The following is an 18112-nucleotide window of genomic DNA, read 5'->3' as shown; positions in this document are numbered from 1 at the left end:
AAGTAGGAGGTGGATTATTCCAGGGAGTATCTTAAGACAAAAACTTGCTCTTTTCCTATTAATCATAGCATCAGTGGCAGTGATGAAGTGCATGGCCCCTCTTTGAAGTCCCTGTGATCTCCTAGGAATAGAGACATAAGATCCTGTATTTGGGGCAGGAGATGCAGTAATGTTTATTACTTTGCCTTTATTACTTTTCTACTGTGAACTAATGCACAGGGCAAGTACATAATTTTTTTAGTTGCCTCTTCAAGTGAGATTTTAATTGGATGATAACTAATATTACATGGAAGAGTGCTTATCTTTTTTTTTAATAGCCAAGATTCGTTGAAATTATTTCTTCAATTCCTTTGCCTACTCTGCCAAAGCTGCCAGTGGATTCTGTGAAATCCCCCTCTGGTGACACTTTCTAGATTTTTTTTTGCCAGGCTTTAGCATGAATATGTCTTTCTCAAATTATTGCAGACTCCATCTCCTTTCTGTCCTGTTTTTATTGACTTTTTTGGGCTATAAATTTTTATAATAAAGGGCTTTAAGAATGTAAAAGTATGCTTATATACCTAAAACTAATACATTGTTATAAGTCAGTTATATCTCACTAAAAAAAAGTGGATTTGGAATACCAAATGGGCATTGTCTTTGGACTGAATATACAACATCTGTCACATATACTTACTACTATTTTCAGGTGTATATATTGTGTTGAACCAAAAAATAAAAATTTATTTCAAAGCATTAATACATTCAAATCAACCTTGTCATTATGCATTTCTTTAATCACTGGATATTAAAAGTATAATTGCCATTATATGTGAGTATGAATTTTTTTTTACTTTTTTAATATTGAAAAGATAGAGACCCACTGTTAGATCAGAAATGAGTTGCTTCAGAATCACCTGAGGTATTAGTTCTCAGTCTCCATCCCTGACCTACTGGATCAGAATCTAATGCAAAGCAATTGTAATAATAGCTACCTTCTGTTGAGCACTTACTATTTCCAGGCCCTGTGCTAATTGCTTTACATAATATACCTCATTTCATCCCCGCAGCAACCACCCAGTGAGTCAGGTGCTGTGATTACTCCTAAGTTTCAGATAAGGAAATGGACTCCTCCACTCAAGGTTAAGTAATTTTCCCAAGGTTGCACAGTTTGTAATAAATTCTCATTTTTATTCATCCATTTCTGCTTTTCTGTAATAATTAGTAGTAAAATCCTTACAGTGATTATAAGTCCGTGGTAGAGATGGGGTGAAAAATTTGAAAACTTTTTGTAAAAGATTTTTACATTTGGAAATTAAAATGTTGTGTTAAGACACAACTTAGATTTTATTTTAAAATTGCTACCGATTAAATAATTCAACCCTAAGAAATGATGAAGAGAGGGAATATATAGAAAATTATCTTTTTAAAACTTTCGTTTAAATATCTAAAGACACTCAGACACATTCATTTATATATTGCGGCAATTGAAATTGTTTTTGGTGTTTTCTCCCTTTGCTTCACAGATGGAAGAAACACCCTCTGAATCGGAGAAGCTTTACTCATTTTATAATCTGGAGTCAAGTAAGTGATTGTCTATCAGCATCTTAAAAAGGAAAATTCCTATCATTTATTTGCTGAGCTGGGGAATTGCTTTATTTTTAACTTTGCTTTTCTGTCTCTTTGTTATGTGAGGCAAATCTAACAAAACTTTTCACGTTTTTATATACGACTGGCACATTAGCTTATTTAATTTATTCCAGGGTAGTTTTGGCCATGTGAGAGTTTGTACAAAGTGCCATAAAGGTGTCCAGGGTAGGCAGAGAGGGGAGTGTAACCCTTAGTCCAGTTGACAAAATAATTTTTCTTCTGTTTCTCTCTCCCTTCCTCCCTTCTTCCTGCTCTTGGTTTCTTTTTGATGTCAAGGAACAGTGATGTGAACGGGGTGGGGCTCAGGGCTCGCTGGGGGGCGGTGTTCCAGGGAACATTTAGGTTCACTGGCCCTTTAGGTAATAAGGAATGTAGAAGGTACAGATGACTTACACTCTCTGATAGCACTGAGCGGTGTTCTTCTCCCGAACTACCATGGCAGTGGCCAAGCTACTTGGGAACACTGAAGGGCTTCCAAATCTGAGTGTTAAGTAAATGTAGGGTTTCTTTTTCTTTCATATTGGCACCGATCCTCTTCATTGAGGTTGTAAATGACTTCAACCCAAAAGTCATCAGAGCTCATGGAGTAAATTTGTTCCACAGTTTAATATTTCTGGATGGAGACAAATAATATGATGATCTGGTATAGATTTATGGTTATGGGATCCTAAGTGCTAATGTTAATAAATTATTATTTAAGAAATCATTGGTTAATTGTTCTGTTGAACAAGTAATTTACATAAAATATGTAGACCTGACATGAGCAACAGAGTTACGCTATAGTTCAACTTGATGTATCTTTTCAAGTGTTAATAGAGAACTAATTAGTCATTTTTTTCTTGTTATATTACTGCTAGGCAATTAATATCTTTTGCAGTGAGTTTTACTATTAACATTAGCCCTGCTTAGTAGCTCTGTCATACATGCTGCCTTAAGTGAAATGCTCTCAAATACTAATTGAATTGTGTACTCTTAGCCTTAACACCCTTTCGTGGTATAAATTAAAGTAAGTTTTTAAAGGAGTGATGTTGGCTTTGGAATTTTATCTTTCTGTTTGGGTTGAAGCAGCACCATTCTTGTTTATTCAACCTGGAAATGACTTGATATTGAGATTTTTTTTGGTTGTCTGTAGTTTCTTTTTGATGTACAGTCATGCATGTGCTGCATAACGACGTTTCAGTCAACGACAGACAGTACATAAGATGGTGGTCCTGTAGGATATATAGCGTAGATGTGTAGTAGGCTATACCATCTAGGTTTGTGTGAGTACACTCTGTGATGTTTATGCAACCACGAAATCACCTAATGACGTGTTCTCAGAATGTGTCTCCGTCGTTAAGCAACACACAACTGTACTTTCTTATGACAAATTCCACCTATTTGAACTTTGGCTGAACTTTTTAGTTCTCCCGTTCTGTTTTTTTCCCTTTGAGAGCATACTGTTTATCAGTTAGTTGTGACCTTCTTGTAGATTGTTTCATGGACAAGTCTGCTTAAATTCACTGACTTAGGGGCCGGCCCTGTGGCTTAGCGGTTAAGTGCGCGTGTTCCGCTGCTGGCGGCCCGGGTTCAGATCCCGGGCTCACAACGACGCACCGCTTCTCCGGCCATGCTGAGGCCGAGTCCCACATACAGCAACTAGAAGGATGTGCAACTATGACATACAACTATCTACTGGGGCTTTGGGGAAAAAAGGAGGAGGATTGGCAATAGATGTTAGCTCAGAGCCGGTCTTCCTCAGCAAAAAGAGGAGGATTGGCATGGATGTTAGCTCAGGGCTGATCTTCCTCATACACACACACACACAAAAAAAATTCACTGACTTAATAAGAATTTATGATGGTTTGAACATGTGTACAGGATGATATAGAAAATCTGGTAACACATCTTTACTGATTTTGGTTTTAATGCTTTTTTCATCTATATATTTATTTTGTTTTGATAGGTGTCTGATCTTATATTGTAGATGAAGTTTGTCAGAATTTGATAGTGTGTGTCTTGATTTGTAGTTGTCTAGAAATAAAAAGATACGTATTTGCTCTCTGTCAGAATGGAATCTAGAGCAGGAAATATCTACTTTAGCAGCTACCATTGAATACCTGAAAATTGTCCATTAAAAATTCACTGTGTGGGGGCCGGCCCGGTGGCGCAAGCGGTTAAGTGCGCGCGCTCCGCTGCGGCGGCCCGGGGTTCGCTGGTTCGGATCCCGGGCGCGCACCGACGCACTGCTTGGTAAGCCATGCTGTGGCGGCGTCCCATATAAAGTGGAGGAAGATAGGCACAGATGTTAGCCCAGGGCCGTCTTCCTCAGCAAAAAAAGAGGAGGATTGGCGGATGTTAGCTCAGGGCTGATCTCCTCACAAAAAAAAAAAAAAAAAAAAAAAAAAAAAAATAAAAAAAATAAAAAAAAAAAAAAAAAAAAAAAAATTCACTGTGTGATTGTGCTATTTATTTTCTCTGTTAAAAAGATATCAACAAACTGACTGAAGATAAGAAAGAGGGTCTCAGGCAACTTGCAATGACATTTCAACATTTCATGAGAGAAGAAATACAGGATGCCTCTCAGCTGCCACCTTCCTTTGACGTTTTTGAGGCCTTCGCAAAAGTAAGTGTTAACTTTGGTATCTTTGCTAATGCCATAAATCAGCCTTTACTCCTTATTTTGTTGTTGATCCATGAAAATCCAAGAACCTTCATGCCTTATGTCACTCTCCTACCTTAATGAGTAGAGAATGGGAGAATGTACTGCTAATATTGAAGAGAGTATTACTTTTTCTGTTTTGTCAGTCTTGTTATTAATGGCCCAATGTTCATTGTGAGCAATCCAAGCATATTCTGAAAAGAGAGTATGCTTTCTTTTCTCCAAAGAAAGTAACATATTTCATCATTTCTTACTAATGGATTTAAGTTTGTCATTGTATTCACTTAGTTTTGTGGTAGTGGTTTCAGCAACAGAGGCTGTCTTTGAAGTGGAAAATTTATTGGAATCCATTTCTTGATTAAGTGAATTCTAAATAATATGAAAATATAAACATTTCTGATTTAAAAATAATTGCCTAAAAATCTGTTTAAATGTTTCAGGTCACTAAAATCCTAGATGGTGGACAGAAAATAGGTTTAATTTAATATTTCATCATGGTCTCTTGGTAGTGGCTACCTGAAGTGCTCTTTTTGGAAATGATTCTGAGGGTTTGTTTGGGCCCATGGAGAAGGAATGCACTGATGGATTCTTGATATCTACCCTGGGGCGGGGACGGAGGATCAGATATGCCCTCCGTTCTGCTGTGTGTTTGCTGTCCTTGCTTTCTCATATTGGGTTTAGGTTTGTTTAAATATTGATCACATTTTAATAACAGGTAAAATTTTACATTTGAGAGTATTTTGCCACTTATTTTACAATTTGTAAATGCACATCTAATGACAAATTATTTATCCCGTGAATTTTTTAAGGTATGTTTTATAATCTGCCTATTTTCTAAGAATTTAAATGTGATTAGTGTGATACCTACAGATTTATTCTTGTTTTTCCCAAATGTATTTTTATTCTTTAGGGTATGTTTTTATGATTTTCTGATATCATCTTAGTGTTAAATTCTGGTTTGTCTATAATTTAAAATTGATTTAAAAATATAATGGTTACTTATAATGCATCTCAGAAGTTTCTCATATGTTTATTTCATATGCTTCTGAAATTTTTAACATATAGGTTAAAGTACTATGTGTACAATGTACCCCGGCTCTTTTGATATTGAACACTATACAAAGTGACACTTACTGAAAGATAAAAATACCTTATGATGACTGTAACTTCATTCCTAGTGTTTCCTGTTGTTGGAAAATGTTCAAGTGGTAATTACTGGTGTTATTAGAATTCATGAAAAATATTTTAAAGTATTATCTGTTGCTCAATGTTACATGTGAGTTATCTTACTTCTCTTGTTTCTTTTTAAATAATTTTAATCTCATGTATCTTAAAATGAAATTCTCTCCATATCATGTAGAGGGAAAATTCTGCCCTTATAATTAAGCAGATAAATTTTTAATAATATGCTATTCTTCTCCCCACATACTTGTTTCTGTTATTGCTACAAAAGTAGAACATATACATGTTTGAGATTTTTTTGGGAATTGGACTCAGGTGTGTGATTTCTGCCTTAAAATATAGGTTAATAATCAGAGAGCAACATTAACCTATGGCCCCTGTACTTCCTTGTAAAAGTTTTGTTAATATTTTATAAGTTTTAGTTATATATTTAGTTACTTTTCTGCTTTTAAATTTGTTCTTAAAAGAGATCACTCTCTTCCTCCTCCTCCTTCTTTGTTTTTTTAAAGAGTAGAATAGTCTTAAATTAAGCTAACTGGTGTCCTGCAAACCTCAAGGATGAGCCACTGAGCTCATAACATCACAAGTGTGTGATGATGTGGATCATGACACATGCATTGGAAGTGGGTGGAGAATGCTGGGCAGAGAATTTTCTCCCTATCTGTTGTCCCTCTGCCTATCTTACTGGCATAGAATTAATCAAAGAGAAGAAATGGGCATTGCAGAGTGTGTTGCCAGCTGTTACTGCTTCTGTATGTACAATCTGTAGTAGCTCTATGCTGACCTGCCTTTCTCAACCTAGTGAACTAACTTCTGATTTTACGCTTTGAAGAAGGCTGGCTTTACCTGGCTTCAATAAAGAAGATCCTGGTTTAAGTTTGGCATTTGGTCCCACTCATTTATATTCCTTCAGGTTCTCTGCAGGTATTAGACATGTTAAGCTTATGTTTTAGCTCATCTCATTGTCAATGAAGGCATAAGAAATTCTGAGAGCTTTTCTTAATTTGTTTGTATCTTAATTTTTTTTTATTTTTGGTTATGGACTTTTTCAAACATATGCAAAAGTATAGAGACGAGTATAATGAACCCTCGTGTTTCCATCACCTGGTTTCAATAATTTTCAAACTTGTTTTATATATAATATTTTTAATACTTAGATTTCACACAGATGTTCTTTTCCTTTATTCAGATTTCCAAACATTCCGTACAATTAGTCTTTTGTTGTCAAGCCTCTTGGCTTCCTGAGAGATGTTATTAGTGAATTCACGTATTAAATTAAACAGACTTTGTTTTTTTAAGACCTACTGTGTGCAGACCACTCCTGATCCAAGGTTATAGAAATATTTGGCTAATTCTAAATCTGGAAATTATCTACCAAGGCAAAAAACTTCAGCAGGTCGAAAGTCTTACTTGGAGATGTGTGTATATTTATCAAACTTGCGCTTGCCTGGAAAGGAAAGGGGTCGGTGGAGGATGAGAAGGTTCTTAATCCTGAGAGCATGTTTCTTTCCCTGCTGAGCTGATAGCCTTTTCTAATAGAAGACCAGGATTAATTCCTCAAAAGTTGGCAGTTTATATTTTGAGCACTCTGGGGTTTTCTGTTGGAAGATAGTGTGTATCTTCTGTGGGACTCTAGGTTCTCAGTACCGACTGTGCTTCTGCTGCTTGAGACTCAGCTTTATTTGGGAAGTGTTCTCTCCCATTACTCCAAAGACTTCATTACGTAGTCATTTTTTCAGTCATATCTCCAAGTGTTCCTCTTTTTCTCCACTTTCTTAGCACCAGGATTAGTCTCCCAGTCCCCACTCCCACATAAACACACACACACGAATAGCAATTGGCAAATGAGGTTTAGACTGTAGGAGTTTGTAGTATAAATATATTCTGTCCACTAATGAATTTGTTGCCTGGCTGTAAAAATTACGTAGTGTGAGATGTAGGAAGGAGAAATTTTTCTAGAGGAAGGTATCAAGAAAGACTTCACATAGGAAGCAGAAATTAATGGCATGAATTTCAGAAGAGGGGATGGTGTTAGGAAACAGTTACAGACAGTGGTCTAGAAATGCTGGTGGGGAGTGAGGGGGTGCTGACTCCTCCAACCCCCTGGGCTGAGAAAAATATATTGACCTCCTCTGCAGAAGATTTGAAAAAGCAGTTGTTACCTGTGGAGTACATGTTTCAGTTATATTTAGTGATTACAATAAGAGTCTCTATAAAAGCATGCTGCTTAAAATGTTTGTTTTGGGGGCCGGCCCGGTGGCGCAAGCGGTTAAGTGCGCGCGCTCCGCTGCGGCGGCCCGGGGTTCGCTGGTTCGGATCCCGGGCGCGCACCGACGCACTGCTTGGTAAGCCATGCTGTGGCGGCGTCCCATATAAAGTGGAGGAAGATGGGCACAGATGTTAGCCCAGGGCCGTCTTCCTCAGCAAAAAAAAAAGAGGAGGATTGGCGGATGTTAGCTCAGGGCTGATCTCCTCACAAAAAAAAAAAAAAAAAAAAGTTTGTTTTGGGGCCAGCCCCGTGGCTTAGCGGTTAAGTGCTCGAGCTGTGCTGCTGGCGGCCTGGGTTCGGATCCCAGGCGCCCACCGACGCACCGCTTCTCTGGCCATGCTGAGGCTGCGTCCCACATACAGCAACTAGAAGGATGTGCAGCTATGACATACAACTATCTACTGGGGCTTTTGGGGGGGGGGGATGTTTGTTTTGCGTTAGGTGGTAATAGAAGATTAGTGAGGGTTGTGGTATCTCCAGAATTTTTACAAAGGGGTGCTGCAGAGTGGTGATCTGGTTGGATGGAAAGGCTGGAGTAATTTGCTTGAAGCTTTCTTTGCATATCAGGGGGGTTTTTTTGTAATTTAGATTGTGTCTTACTTGGGGGTGTGGCTGAATGGCAATAAAAGTATAAGATGTGAGGAAAGTGGTGATTGCCACAGACAGTAATGACCGTGCCCAAAGTGTGGGAGATGTGCTGAAGATGTTTGTTAGTGAGAACGCAGGAGACACGTTTTATTTACGAGTTCACGAAAAACAGAAGCTGAATTCATCTCTGCGGGATCTTTTTCAGATTGTTTAGAGAAGAGAAGAAGTATGTCTCCATCTCTACAAGCCCCTCCTGCTTTCCATCCCCCACTTTTTTTCCTTCCACTTCTATTTTCAAGCAAAATTTCTGGTTAAGTTTGAAATGGATTATGTTGGTATGACAACTGCTATGGTTCAGTCTACTGATGGAGTTCTAAACATTTGCTACAAATGTAGAAAATGTATATACGAATAATAATAAATATAAACTTTAAAAGGTGGTAAAATTACGGTTAGAGAGAGGACAAATTTAAATGAGAAGCTGAATAGTATGATGGTTAAGTCACTTTCTCAGACAAGTAAATGAAATTCCCTCAACTTCAATTTCCTCATCTGTAAATGGGAATAATAATAATAATATCTACTTCACAGATAAAGTGAGGATTAACTCTAAAGTAGTTAGAGAGTCTGACACATATTATTAATTTCTACTACTGCTGCCCCCACCTCCCAGCTTTCCTTGTTCCAATATAAAACTTCAGGGTTTTATGGCTTCCTGTGCTGTCGCAGAGCCAGGCGTGCAGTCTGCCCGCCGCTGATTGTAACCAGGGTCTCAGGTGCTTGCTCACAGTTGTGCCAGTGCTGGTGTCTCTTGAGATGCTGAGAATTACCTGTCTGGTTGAGAAGAAATTTTGTAAACAGGAAATAGTACCTTTACCCTATTAGCTGGCTTGGTTTCAGCCCATAGCTATTGTGGAGAGAAATCATTTACTTTTTCCTGCATTCATAGCAACTTGATGATTTCAGAGTAGTTCCTTGGGATTTCACATAGGAAATGTGAAAGTAAGCTTCCTATGATGAATGAAGTGTTTCTCACACATGCATCTTAAAAGGATGAAATTAAGTTATCTTAAGAGTTCTTTAGTTGTCACGTTATAATTCACTGAAATGACATAAAATGTATGGTATTTCTCTATTCCATCCCTTGAAACATACAATGATAATTATTGGTAATGGTTTTTAATAGCCTAACCTTAATGTCAGCAGACCTGGTTTTGGGCTTATTTTCTATGCACAGAATAGATTTTTATAGAGATTATTGTATGGGGTTCTAGAAAACGATACTTAATTATTTTTTCTGGAGTTATAACTTCCTTTTCTAAAAATGCATTTGGTAGACTGATTAGAATGTGGTAAGGTCTGAACAATAAAATAGAAAATGGGCTAGTTGCATAAACCATTTCAAAAACAGACATTAAATTGGAAGCAACAAGAACAAAAGTGACCTTTTTGACCACAAAACATGATTGTTAGTGTTTTCAGTGCTCTGCAAAGTACTTTTTAACTTTATAATATGGTACAACTGCCACAGAATTTTTTGATTAGAAATGTCCATCTGTTTGAGAAGATGTTCCCTCTCTTTTTCTTTCAAACCAATTAATAATTCTCCTGGTATATCCGCATGTTATTTTTATTCTTGAGGGCACATATGTAACCTCCAGAGCTTGCCTTTCCAAACTCTAATTTTTAATGCTATTAGTGGCAGCTGGCCTTGCAGTATACACTGTGGTTGTATAGATTAGAAAGTGAGGATTTTAGAGGTGTTTTTTGTTCTATAGTACTTGAATTTTACATTCAGTTTCATTCTGAGTAAATTCTTTTTTATTGGAGGAGAATTCTTTTTTATTGGAGAAGCAGTGGAGAATGGGTTAAAACAAGAATCTTGCTAATTCATAATATGAAAAGAAATTGTCATTTAATATTTTTGTATGGGATGTGTTAGAAATAAGACATAAGAGAACAATAATGATATTAATATTCAAGATTACATACTTTCCTTTGGATGGTATGTGCTGTTAAGACTTGAGTGTTAATAAGTAATCTATGTGATATTCTACCATAACCTCATAATTTTAGTAAAGTGTATAAATCAGCATGAAGGAAAAATTACTAAATAATGCTTTTTTGGGGTGCTTTTTATTACTGAAGAATGATGTACCTCAGTAGAAAGCAAGAATGAAGTTTTTCCTGATATATTCAGTTTTTAGTCTGAAGTTTTCAGTTCTGTTAGCCCTCTCATTCTGGATATGCTCATGCTTTATTACTGCAGTGTTGCTGGTAAGCTAATTTGTGGGACGAATATTACCTCTGTGGTTTTGAAAGGTCAGGAGTGTGTGTGTGTTTGCCACTTGAGGGTTTCACGTTCATATAGCACCAAATTTGAGAGCCTTTTTGTTGATCAGCTCAGTTGGGTTTCACTACTGTGGCATGCTATAAAGTAGTAAAGAAAGCAATCTTTTGAATTAATAAAGTGATGCATTATCTAATTACAAAGTTGGTGTGAAATGGCAGTATGATAACTTTGACTGCGTTACTAAATGATCCCAGTGACTGATCAGATGTGCCTGGGTTCCATTAAGGAAAAATATGCCATTAAATATTTAATATTAAAAGCGAGCAGACACACCAGGATTGCTAACCTCTAATCACCGGGGTGCATGAATCTCTACATTTGGAGGTGGCTGCTAGATGAGACATCTCTCTTGCCTGCTCAGAACAGCTGCTGGAAGACTTAGTTATGGGGGTTATGCCTCTCTTTTGGTTTTAAGTAAAGCAGGCAAACAGCCAAGATGCTATACCGCATGCAGATCCTGGCATTCTAATGAAATGCTGATGCGTTTGTGATTTATATGTTTTTCCTTTATCACAATGGATTGAATCTCTGAGTAAACTCGAGACAATTATTCTCAAAAATGTCCTTCCAAGTGAAGTGACATTTGTAGGACACTTGGGCTTTCAAAACAAAACAAGCCATGTGTTTTTGATGATGGTATTTATGATCATGTTCTTCACGTTTTAGCCATTCAGCTAATATTGCTCTTCATTTATGTGTCAATAACCGATGATGAGTTGGTGTATGTTTATCACAGTTAAAGACCGGACGCCAGCTAACCTCTGAAGTTGGGAAGCATGGTTAGTAAATCCTTAATTGGCATTTTTATTCATACCTGGGTTGGTCAGTGTTAATTACTATGTAAGGATAATGCTTTGATTAAAACTATTGATGGATAAATGTGTTTGCCAAACCTTGTTTCCTTATTTCTTGGAGTGTATTACTAGCCGTTAATTCAGATAGAGGTAATATTTTTAAAATGACAATATGTCATTGTGAAATGGCAGAGGTTACTTTCATTGCTTTGGCCTTCTCTTTAGAGGCAAAAATCTCTACTAGAGTACTGTGTCTCCCTCCTAGAGTGTGATTTTCTTAGAGCCAGGAATTGCATTTTATTTATTTAGAATCTGTAGCAATCTTCATAGTATTACTACTATCCAGGTGTTTAATTGTTTGCTGAATGAAGGAATACATGAAAACTGTCCCTTTTCTGTTTTATGGAGTACACTTTGTTAAAGATATTTAGAAATTAATACATCACTGTAAATATACAAGACTAGGTAAAAAGAAATCTTTATCATGGTAAAATTCAAGGAGTTCAGTAAGTTAGTTGATAGCTCAGAATCACAGAGGCTGCAATTATCCTAAATTCTTCAGGAAATGATAAATCATTATGTTAATTATTCCAGAGTTCAGCAAATCTTTTCTGTAAAAACCTACATAGTAAATATTTTAGGCTTTGTAGGCCAAGAGGCAAAAGTGAATTATTACTGCATCATGACGATTTGTATTGCATGATGAAAGGGTACTTACTTATGGTCTCTGTGACAACTCCTTAGCTCTGCCATTATAACTGAAAGCTTCTATGGATAATATATAAGTGAATGGGCATGGCTGTGTTCCCATAAAACTTTATTTATGGACATAGAACATTGATTTTCATATAATTTTCACTTATCCCCAAATATTCTTCTTTTTATTTTTCCCCAACTATTTAAAAATGTAAGAAAACATTCTTAGCTTGCAGGCTGTGCAAAAACAGGTGGTGGGTCATATTTGGCCCATGGACCATTGTTTGCCAACCCTTAAATTATTCTTTGTAAGTCAGAAAATTTTTTTGCGCACGGTAGGAAACAGTGTGCTATCAGAAAATTCTCGAATTAAAAAATAAAAGGATAGGAAATATTTTGTCTGCTACCTTCTAACAAGCCATTAGTTCTACCATTTTACTTTGCCAGTCACATTTGTAAGCATAGTATGTATACAATTGTTTTTTGAGTTTATTATTTTTTTTACTGTAAGAAAATTTAATTCAATAACTTAATAAATGTTTTAATTCCATAATATAGTAGAAGAAATGTAGCATTTCACTAAGAATTAGGAAGAAGTAAAATTGTTAAATAGAAAAAATGTCTACTTAGTTTGTTAATGTCGTCTAGTACTTAAACTGTCATTCTTAGTGTTTTGTTTTTGTTTTTTTTAACTACAGGTGTTATATTTTGTTATTTTGCCTTTAAATGAAATGTAAACATACAATTTTCTAGTAGAATTACTTTTGGCTTATAACTCAGGTTCAGAAAGTTTTTGTTTGATTCTTCAGATATTTTTCTTAGATTACAGATATTGCCCTCAGTCTTTACATTGTGGTTTGACTATTTCTATTATGAATGAGAAGGACCTCTCATGGGAGAAAAAAATATGTTTTAGAAGTTTAATATCAATAGTAATGAAAAATTTTGATAAACTGCTTGGTTAAATTTTATAACAGGCAGAAACAGTGATGATTTGGTGGCAGAAATTAGATATTGCTATTTGATGTGGACTTGGTATAACAAAGTTACTTGGTATATTCTGAAGATAAGCAAGTGAATTTGGGGATGGCTTCTCTAAGCCAGACAAAAAAATGTATCCTGATCAAGAGATAAAATAGCCTCACTACTATCTGCAAGGTCAATTTTCATTAAACTTTTTATTTTCAGTACCTAGTGTTACATGTTTAAAGAGACATGTTCAGATAATCATTTACAAAGTATGATATCGGAAGGACAGAAAGCCCTGTCGTATTAGGCAAGCTGACTATGGCTCAGTATCTGGACGAGTTTTATCATTAGAGGAGTCCAGCGATGTATCAGGCCACCCTGGCACAGATTGGAGCTACCTGTCCCTGGAACAGTTTCATTCGGGATTAAAATCACAAGCCAGGAGGTGTTACCTCCATGGGTATAAAGTAGGGAGAGTTGATATGTAAAGTGCTCTTTTTTGGGGGGAGGGTGGGGGGGGGACCCTCAGGAAGATTAGCTCTAAGCCAACATCTGTTGCCAGTCCTCCTCTTTTTGCTGAGGAGGATTGCCTCTGAGCTAACGTCTGTGCCCATCTTCCTCTATTTAGTATATGGGACACCGCCACACATGGCTTGATGAGTGGTGCATCAGTCTGCACCCAGGATTTGAACCTTCGAACCCCGGGTTGCCGAAGCGGAGTGCACGAACTTTAACCGATATGCCTCTGGTCCGGCCCCTGTAAAGTGCTCTTTGAATTTGAGGTATTCATGGTACATCATGGAAGGATACTGTGTATCTTTCCCCATGCTCTCTATCCAAGTCCTGCTTATTCTTAAAGTTTCAGCTTAAATCTGGTGAAATCCACCTGACTAGGATCGATCTTTCCCTGTTGTAAAATCAGTAGTCACTGGTTTTTTCTATGCCAACCATTAGACAATTGTGAGTATACTCTATTTTTATTAGTTACATGTCTGTTACTACATTTCCACTTAGATTGTAAACTTTTTGAGAACAGGAGTCATGTTACCTAATTCCTTTCTTAAGCATGGTAGAACCATACAATTTTAGGGCTGAAAAGATCACAGAAGCTATCCGATTTCATAGCCTCCCCACTCCCTCTCCTCTTCCTCTTCCCATGATACATCAGCTGTGGCTCAGAGGAGGTTAGGTTAGGTAGTCACCTAGTGACAGGACAAATGCTAAAATTTAGATCTTTTGAGCTCAGTCTAATGCTCTTTTTTCTAGTTGATGGCCAAATGCTCAAGCACTAGCTTCTAAGTAGAAGCAAAAATGTGACAGACAACAGAATGTAACATTACAGACAACTTTTGAGCAATTTCTGTTCCTTATATATTTTCCTGTGTTATTGAGATGTAATTGACATATAGCATTGTGTAAGTTTAAGCTGTACAACCTGTTGCTTTGATATACTTATGTATTGTAAAATGATTCTGACTGTAGGGTTAGCTAACACCTTCATCATGTCACATAATTACCATTTCTTTTTGTGGTGAGGACATTTAAGATCTACTCACTAGCAACTTTCAAGTATAGAATACAGTATTATTGGCTATGATCACCATGCTGCCCGATAGATCCCCAGAATGTATTCATCTTATAGCTGGAAGTATGTACCCTTTGACCAGCATCTTCCCATTTCTCCCACACCCCTTGATTCCTTATATTGAATGTTATCTGTATAAAGCCAGAAAATTAAAAATAAGTTACACCATAGGATTACTCTTACAGCATTTGAAACTAGATTAGATTCTCTCTATAATGATGAATTTCAATCTCAGAGATTCTATATGGCTGTGTTTAAATGATTGTGGCTTTCCAAACCAGCTGAATACTCTTCCTTCTGATAACACAGTTATAAACAGAACTGCTTTATTACATATTTGACAGTATGTAGATTTGTCTTGTATTCCTCATTTTTTGTCCCATACTCAACCTGGAAGCCGATAGATATTAGACACTGGTCTTTGTCTTACATCAGTAGATCAAGGGACAATTGAGAGATTTATCACAAGTTTCACAGAGCCGCACTCCTCCAATCTTATTTTTTATTTTAATTTTTTTTACTCTACATAGTACTTTAACCAATATAATCACATTTATCTCCTACAACAGCCCTCTGAGTTATTATTGTTGTTATTCCTTTTGCAGATGAGGAAATGCGTAAGGTCACACTATTTTTAAATAAAGGAACCAGGGCTTTGACTCGAATTTTCGAATTTTCCCCATCCACCATCCTGCATTTTGTGTTCTGTTAGTTCTGTGTTAGAGCTCTCATTATGAACTGTTATAAGCCTTAGGAGCAAAATGCTGAGTGAGAGAAATGAGAATATTTGATAAGATTTCTATCACTAATACTAAAGTATTGCTATAGGCAAAGCTTTAAATTATTCAATTAGGATTCCTGCTATTTGCATACAGGTGGCGCATCATGTCTTACACACCTCCTCTCTCTCATGTATTCAGATCTAAAGAAGTGCTGGTAGGGTGGGTGGGAGGAGCGTGGGTTTTTCATATCAAATGTTTCTGAACTGACGCTGCCACAACTCTATCTGAAAATAAAGATGATGAAAATGGAATTTGCAGAGTTAAGCTAGTTTTTGAAATCTGGATTCCACAACCTTGAAGTACTGAATATTGAAACATTAATTATTCAGGAGCCTTCACCTTGGGTCTGTGTTAGTTTTCAACCCATTATTGGACGTGATTTTTCTTATGATTCTATAAATATTTGCATTTACAGATTAAAATATTTTATAATGCCAAAGAATATGTATGCAATAGAGAAGAAAATCCTCTTTGGCCTTATTGGCACCTTTTTCTTTTAGGGGTATTTATTTGACCTTAAAATTTATACCTGATATTAATGGCATAGGCAAATAATTTAGAAATATTATTTTTGAACAAATACTTGTCAAGTTGAAGAAAAGCATTGTAACTACATGTGACCAGACTTGGCAATTGTGGGCCCTATTTCAGGTTTAAGTAGCATTTGTTTTTAGTTTTGACGTTTATAGGAAAAATTTATTAAGGCACTGTTTATACAGAGCTGTTTCATAAAGATCAGTTGAATTAGGATCAGGATTAAAAATACCCTTTATAGCACTTTCTTTCCTACCCTCCTTCCCCCCACATTTTGTTGAAATGGCAGACAACTCAGCATCTGAAGAGGCCCATGTGGCTGACTTACTCATTGGTGGCCTAGGGCCTGTTTCGTCCTTCACAGCCGTTCAGGGGCTCTTGGTGTTTCAGGTTTAGAGCAGAAGTTGGTCAAGTATGTTGTTCTGGTGCCTCAGAAGTCTTTTGTAACAGTAGCTGACTGTGGGTTTTCCTGTTCTCCATTTCTCCAGGATTCCAGAGAGCAGTACCCACTTAAACCTCAACTATGCAGATCTTCAGGTGTGAGAGTGTCCAGCCTCTAGAAATCTTTTAACTGGCTTCTGTGGCATGACCTGCCCCTGATTCTCCTTCTACCTTTCTTACCGTTTTCTAAAAAGCCTCCGTTTGCTGCCTCTCTCGTTACCTGTGGAGCGACGGTACTCCACCGCCGTGGCTCGATTGCCTGCCTGTGGCTGAGAACACCAAAGCCTCATCTCCAGCCTTGCCCCTTCTTCTGATCTCCAATCCCATATTTTCTACTTATTAATAAAAATCTTCACGTGCACAATCTGTTTGAACCTCAGATTCATCAGGAACAATACTTAAACTCTCTCTTTTCCTCAACAGGACGTGCTGCTTCTCCACGTTTTCTATCTTCTCTCTCGGCATCACAGTCTCCTGAGTCAGCCATGCCAGGACCCTCAGGGGTGCCTCTGATTCTTCCCTGTCTCTTTCCTCCTATGTGCCCTGTTTATGCTGCTTCTGAAATATCTCTTTGTCCTTTTCTTTTTACACTTCTGTCCACTGACTTAATTCTGGCCCTTTTTATCTTGCTAAAGTGGCTCTAACTAATCTCTCTGCCTCTTCTTCTTTCCCTGGATCTCAACCCATTTTTATAGACTGCCACTAGAGAGACATTTTTGTAAAAAACAGATGTGATCGTTTGAATCCCCTGCTTAAAACTGTCTGTTGATTCCCTACTGCCTATTGTATAAAATCAAGTTTCTTTTTTTTTTTTTTTTGGTGAGGAAGATTAGGCCTGAGCTAACTGTTGCCAGTCCTCCTCTTTTTGCTGAGAAAGACTGGCCCTGGGCTAACATCCATGCCCGTCTTCCTCTGCTTTTAATGTGTGGGACGCCTGCCACAGTATGGCTTGATAAGCAGTGCATGGGCCGCACCTGGGATCCCAACCGGCGAACCCCAGGCTGCCGAAGCAGAGCGCGTGAACTTATCCACTACGGCACTGGGCTGGCCCAAAATCAAGGTTTTAAAATCTGGCATTTGAGGACTCTGCAGGCCTCATCCCATGCTACTTTCCTGGAGCTGGGTGACCGTGTGGGCAGTCTATAAATAACTTGACAAGTGGAATGATTTTCCTAGCACCTTGCACCGTGAACAGTAAGTTGCAGTAATTCCATCACTGGATGCTTTTACTCCTTTACATTGTTGCATTGTCACTTGCATTAAGCTTTTATGCCTTCACATTAGTGCCTTGCCAATGTGTTTCTTCAAACTACCAAAGCCTGATGATATCTGAAGCACTGTTGCTATGACAGTAGCAAATAAATGTAGGCAGGGCAGGCCCCTTCTCTCGATAGGGTATTATTTTTGACAGGCTAAGGTATTTTTGAGCCAATTTGTAAAGATATGAGAACACACAAGGAGAGCCCAACAAAGCCAGTGACAAGTCAGCAAGGCCAGGTTATGGTTTGTGTGTGTGTGTGTGTGTGTGTGTGTGTGTGTGTAATGGTGTAAGCGAGAAGGTGGAAATCACTGTGTTCCTTTGGCTCCTAAGGTAGTGTACTTCTGCATTAAGTCATTCTGATTTGACAGAAGAAGTTTAGCTTTGAATA

The 18112-nt window shown here is 37.4% G+C and overlaps 1 protein-coding gene across 4 annotated transcripts in view; it reads left to right on the top strand.

Annotated features, from left to right (window-relative positions):
* Positions 1–18112, top strand: part of SMYD3 (SET and MYND domain containing 3) — a 670522-nt gene that overhangs the window by 184723 nt on the left and 467687 nt on the right. For 3 of the 4 annotated variants that reach the window (XM_058533571.1, XM_058533574.1, XM_058533573.1), the window contains exons 4-6: positions 1050–1121; positions 1506–1563; positions 4098–4234. In XM_058533571.1, the coding sequence (XP_058389554.1) occupies positions 1050–1121; positions 1506–1563; positions 4098–4234 (267 nt within the window). The remainder of the gene's footprint in view (positions 1–1049; positions 1122–1505; positions 1564–4097; positions 4235–18112) is intronic. The other variant, XM_058533572.1, reaches the window with a different exon arrangement.

This window comes from Diceros bicornis, chromosome 38 (assembly GCF_020826845.1).
Source record: "Diceros bicornis minor isolate mBicDic1 chromosome 38, mDicBic1.mat.cur, whole genome shotgun sequence".
NCBI lineage: Eukaryota > Metazoa > Chordata > Mammalia > Perissodactyla > Rhinocerotidae > Diceros > Diceros bicornis.
The sequence above is the reverse complement of the archived record's forward strand: the minus strand, read 5'-3'. Positions and strand labels throughout refer to the sequence as shown.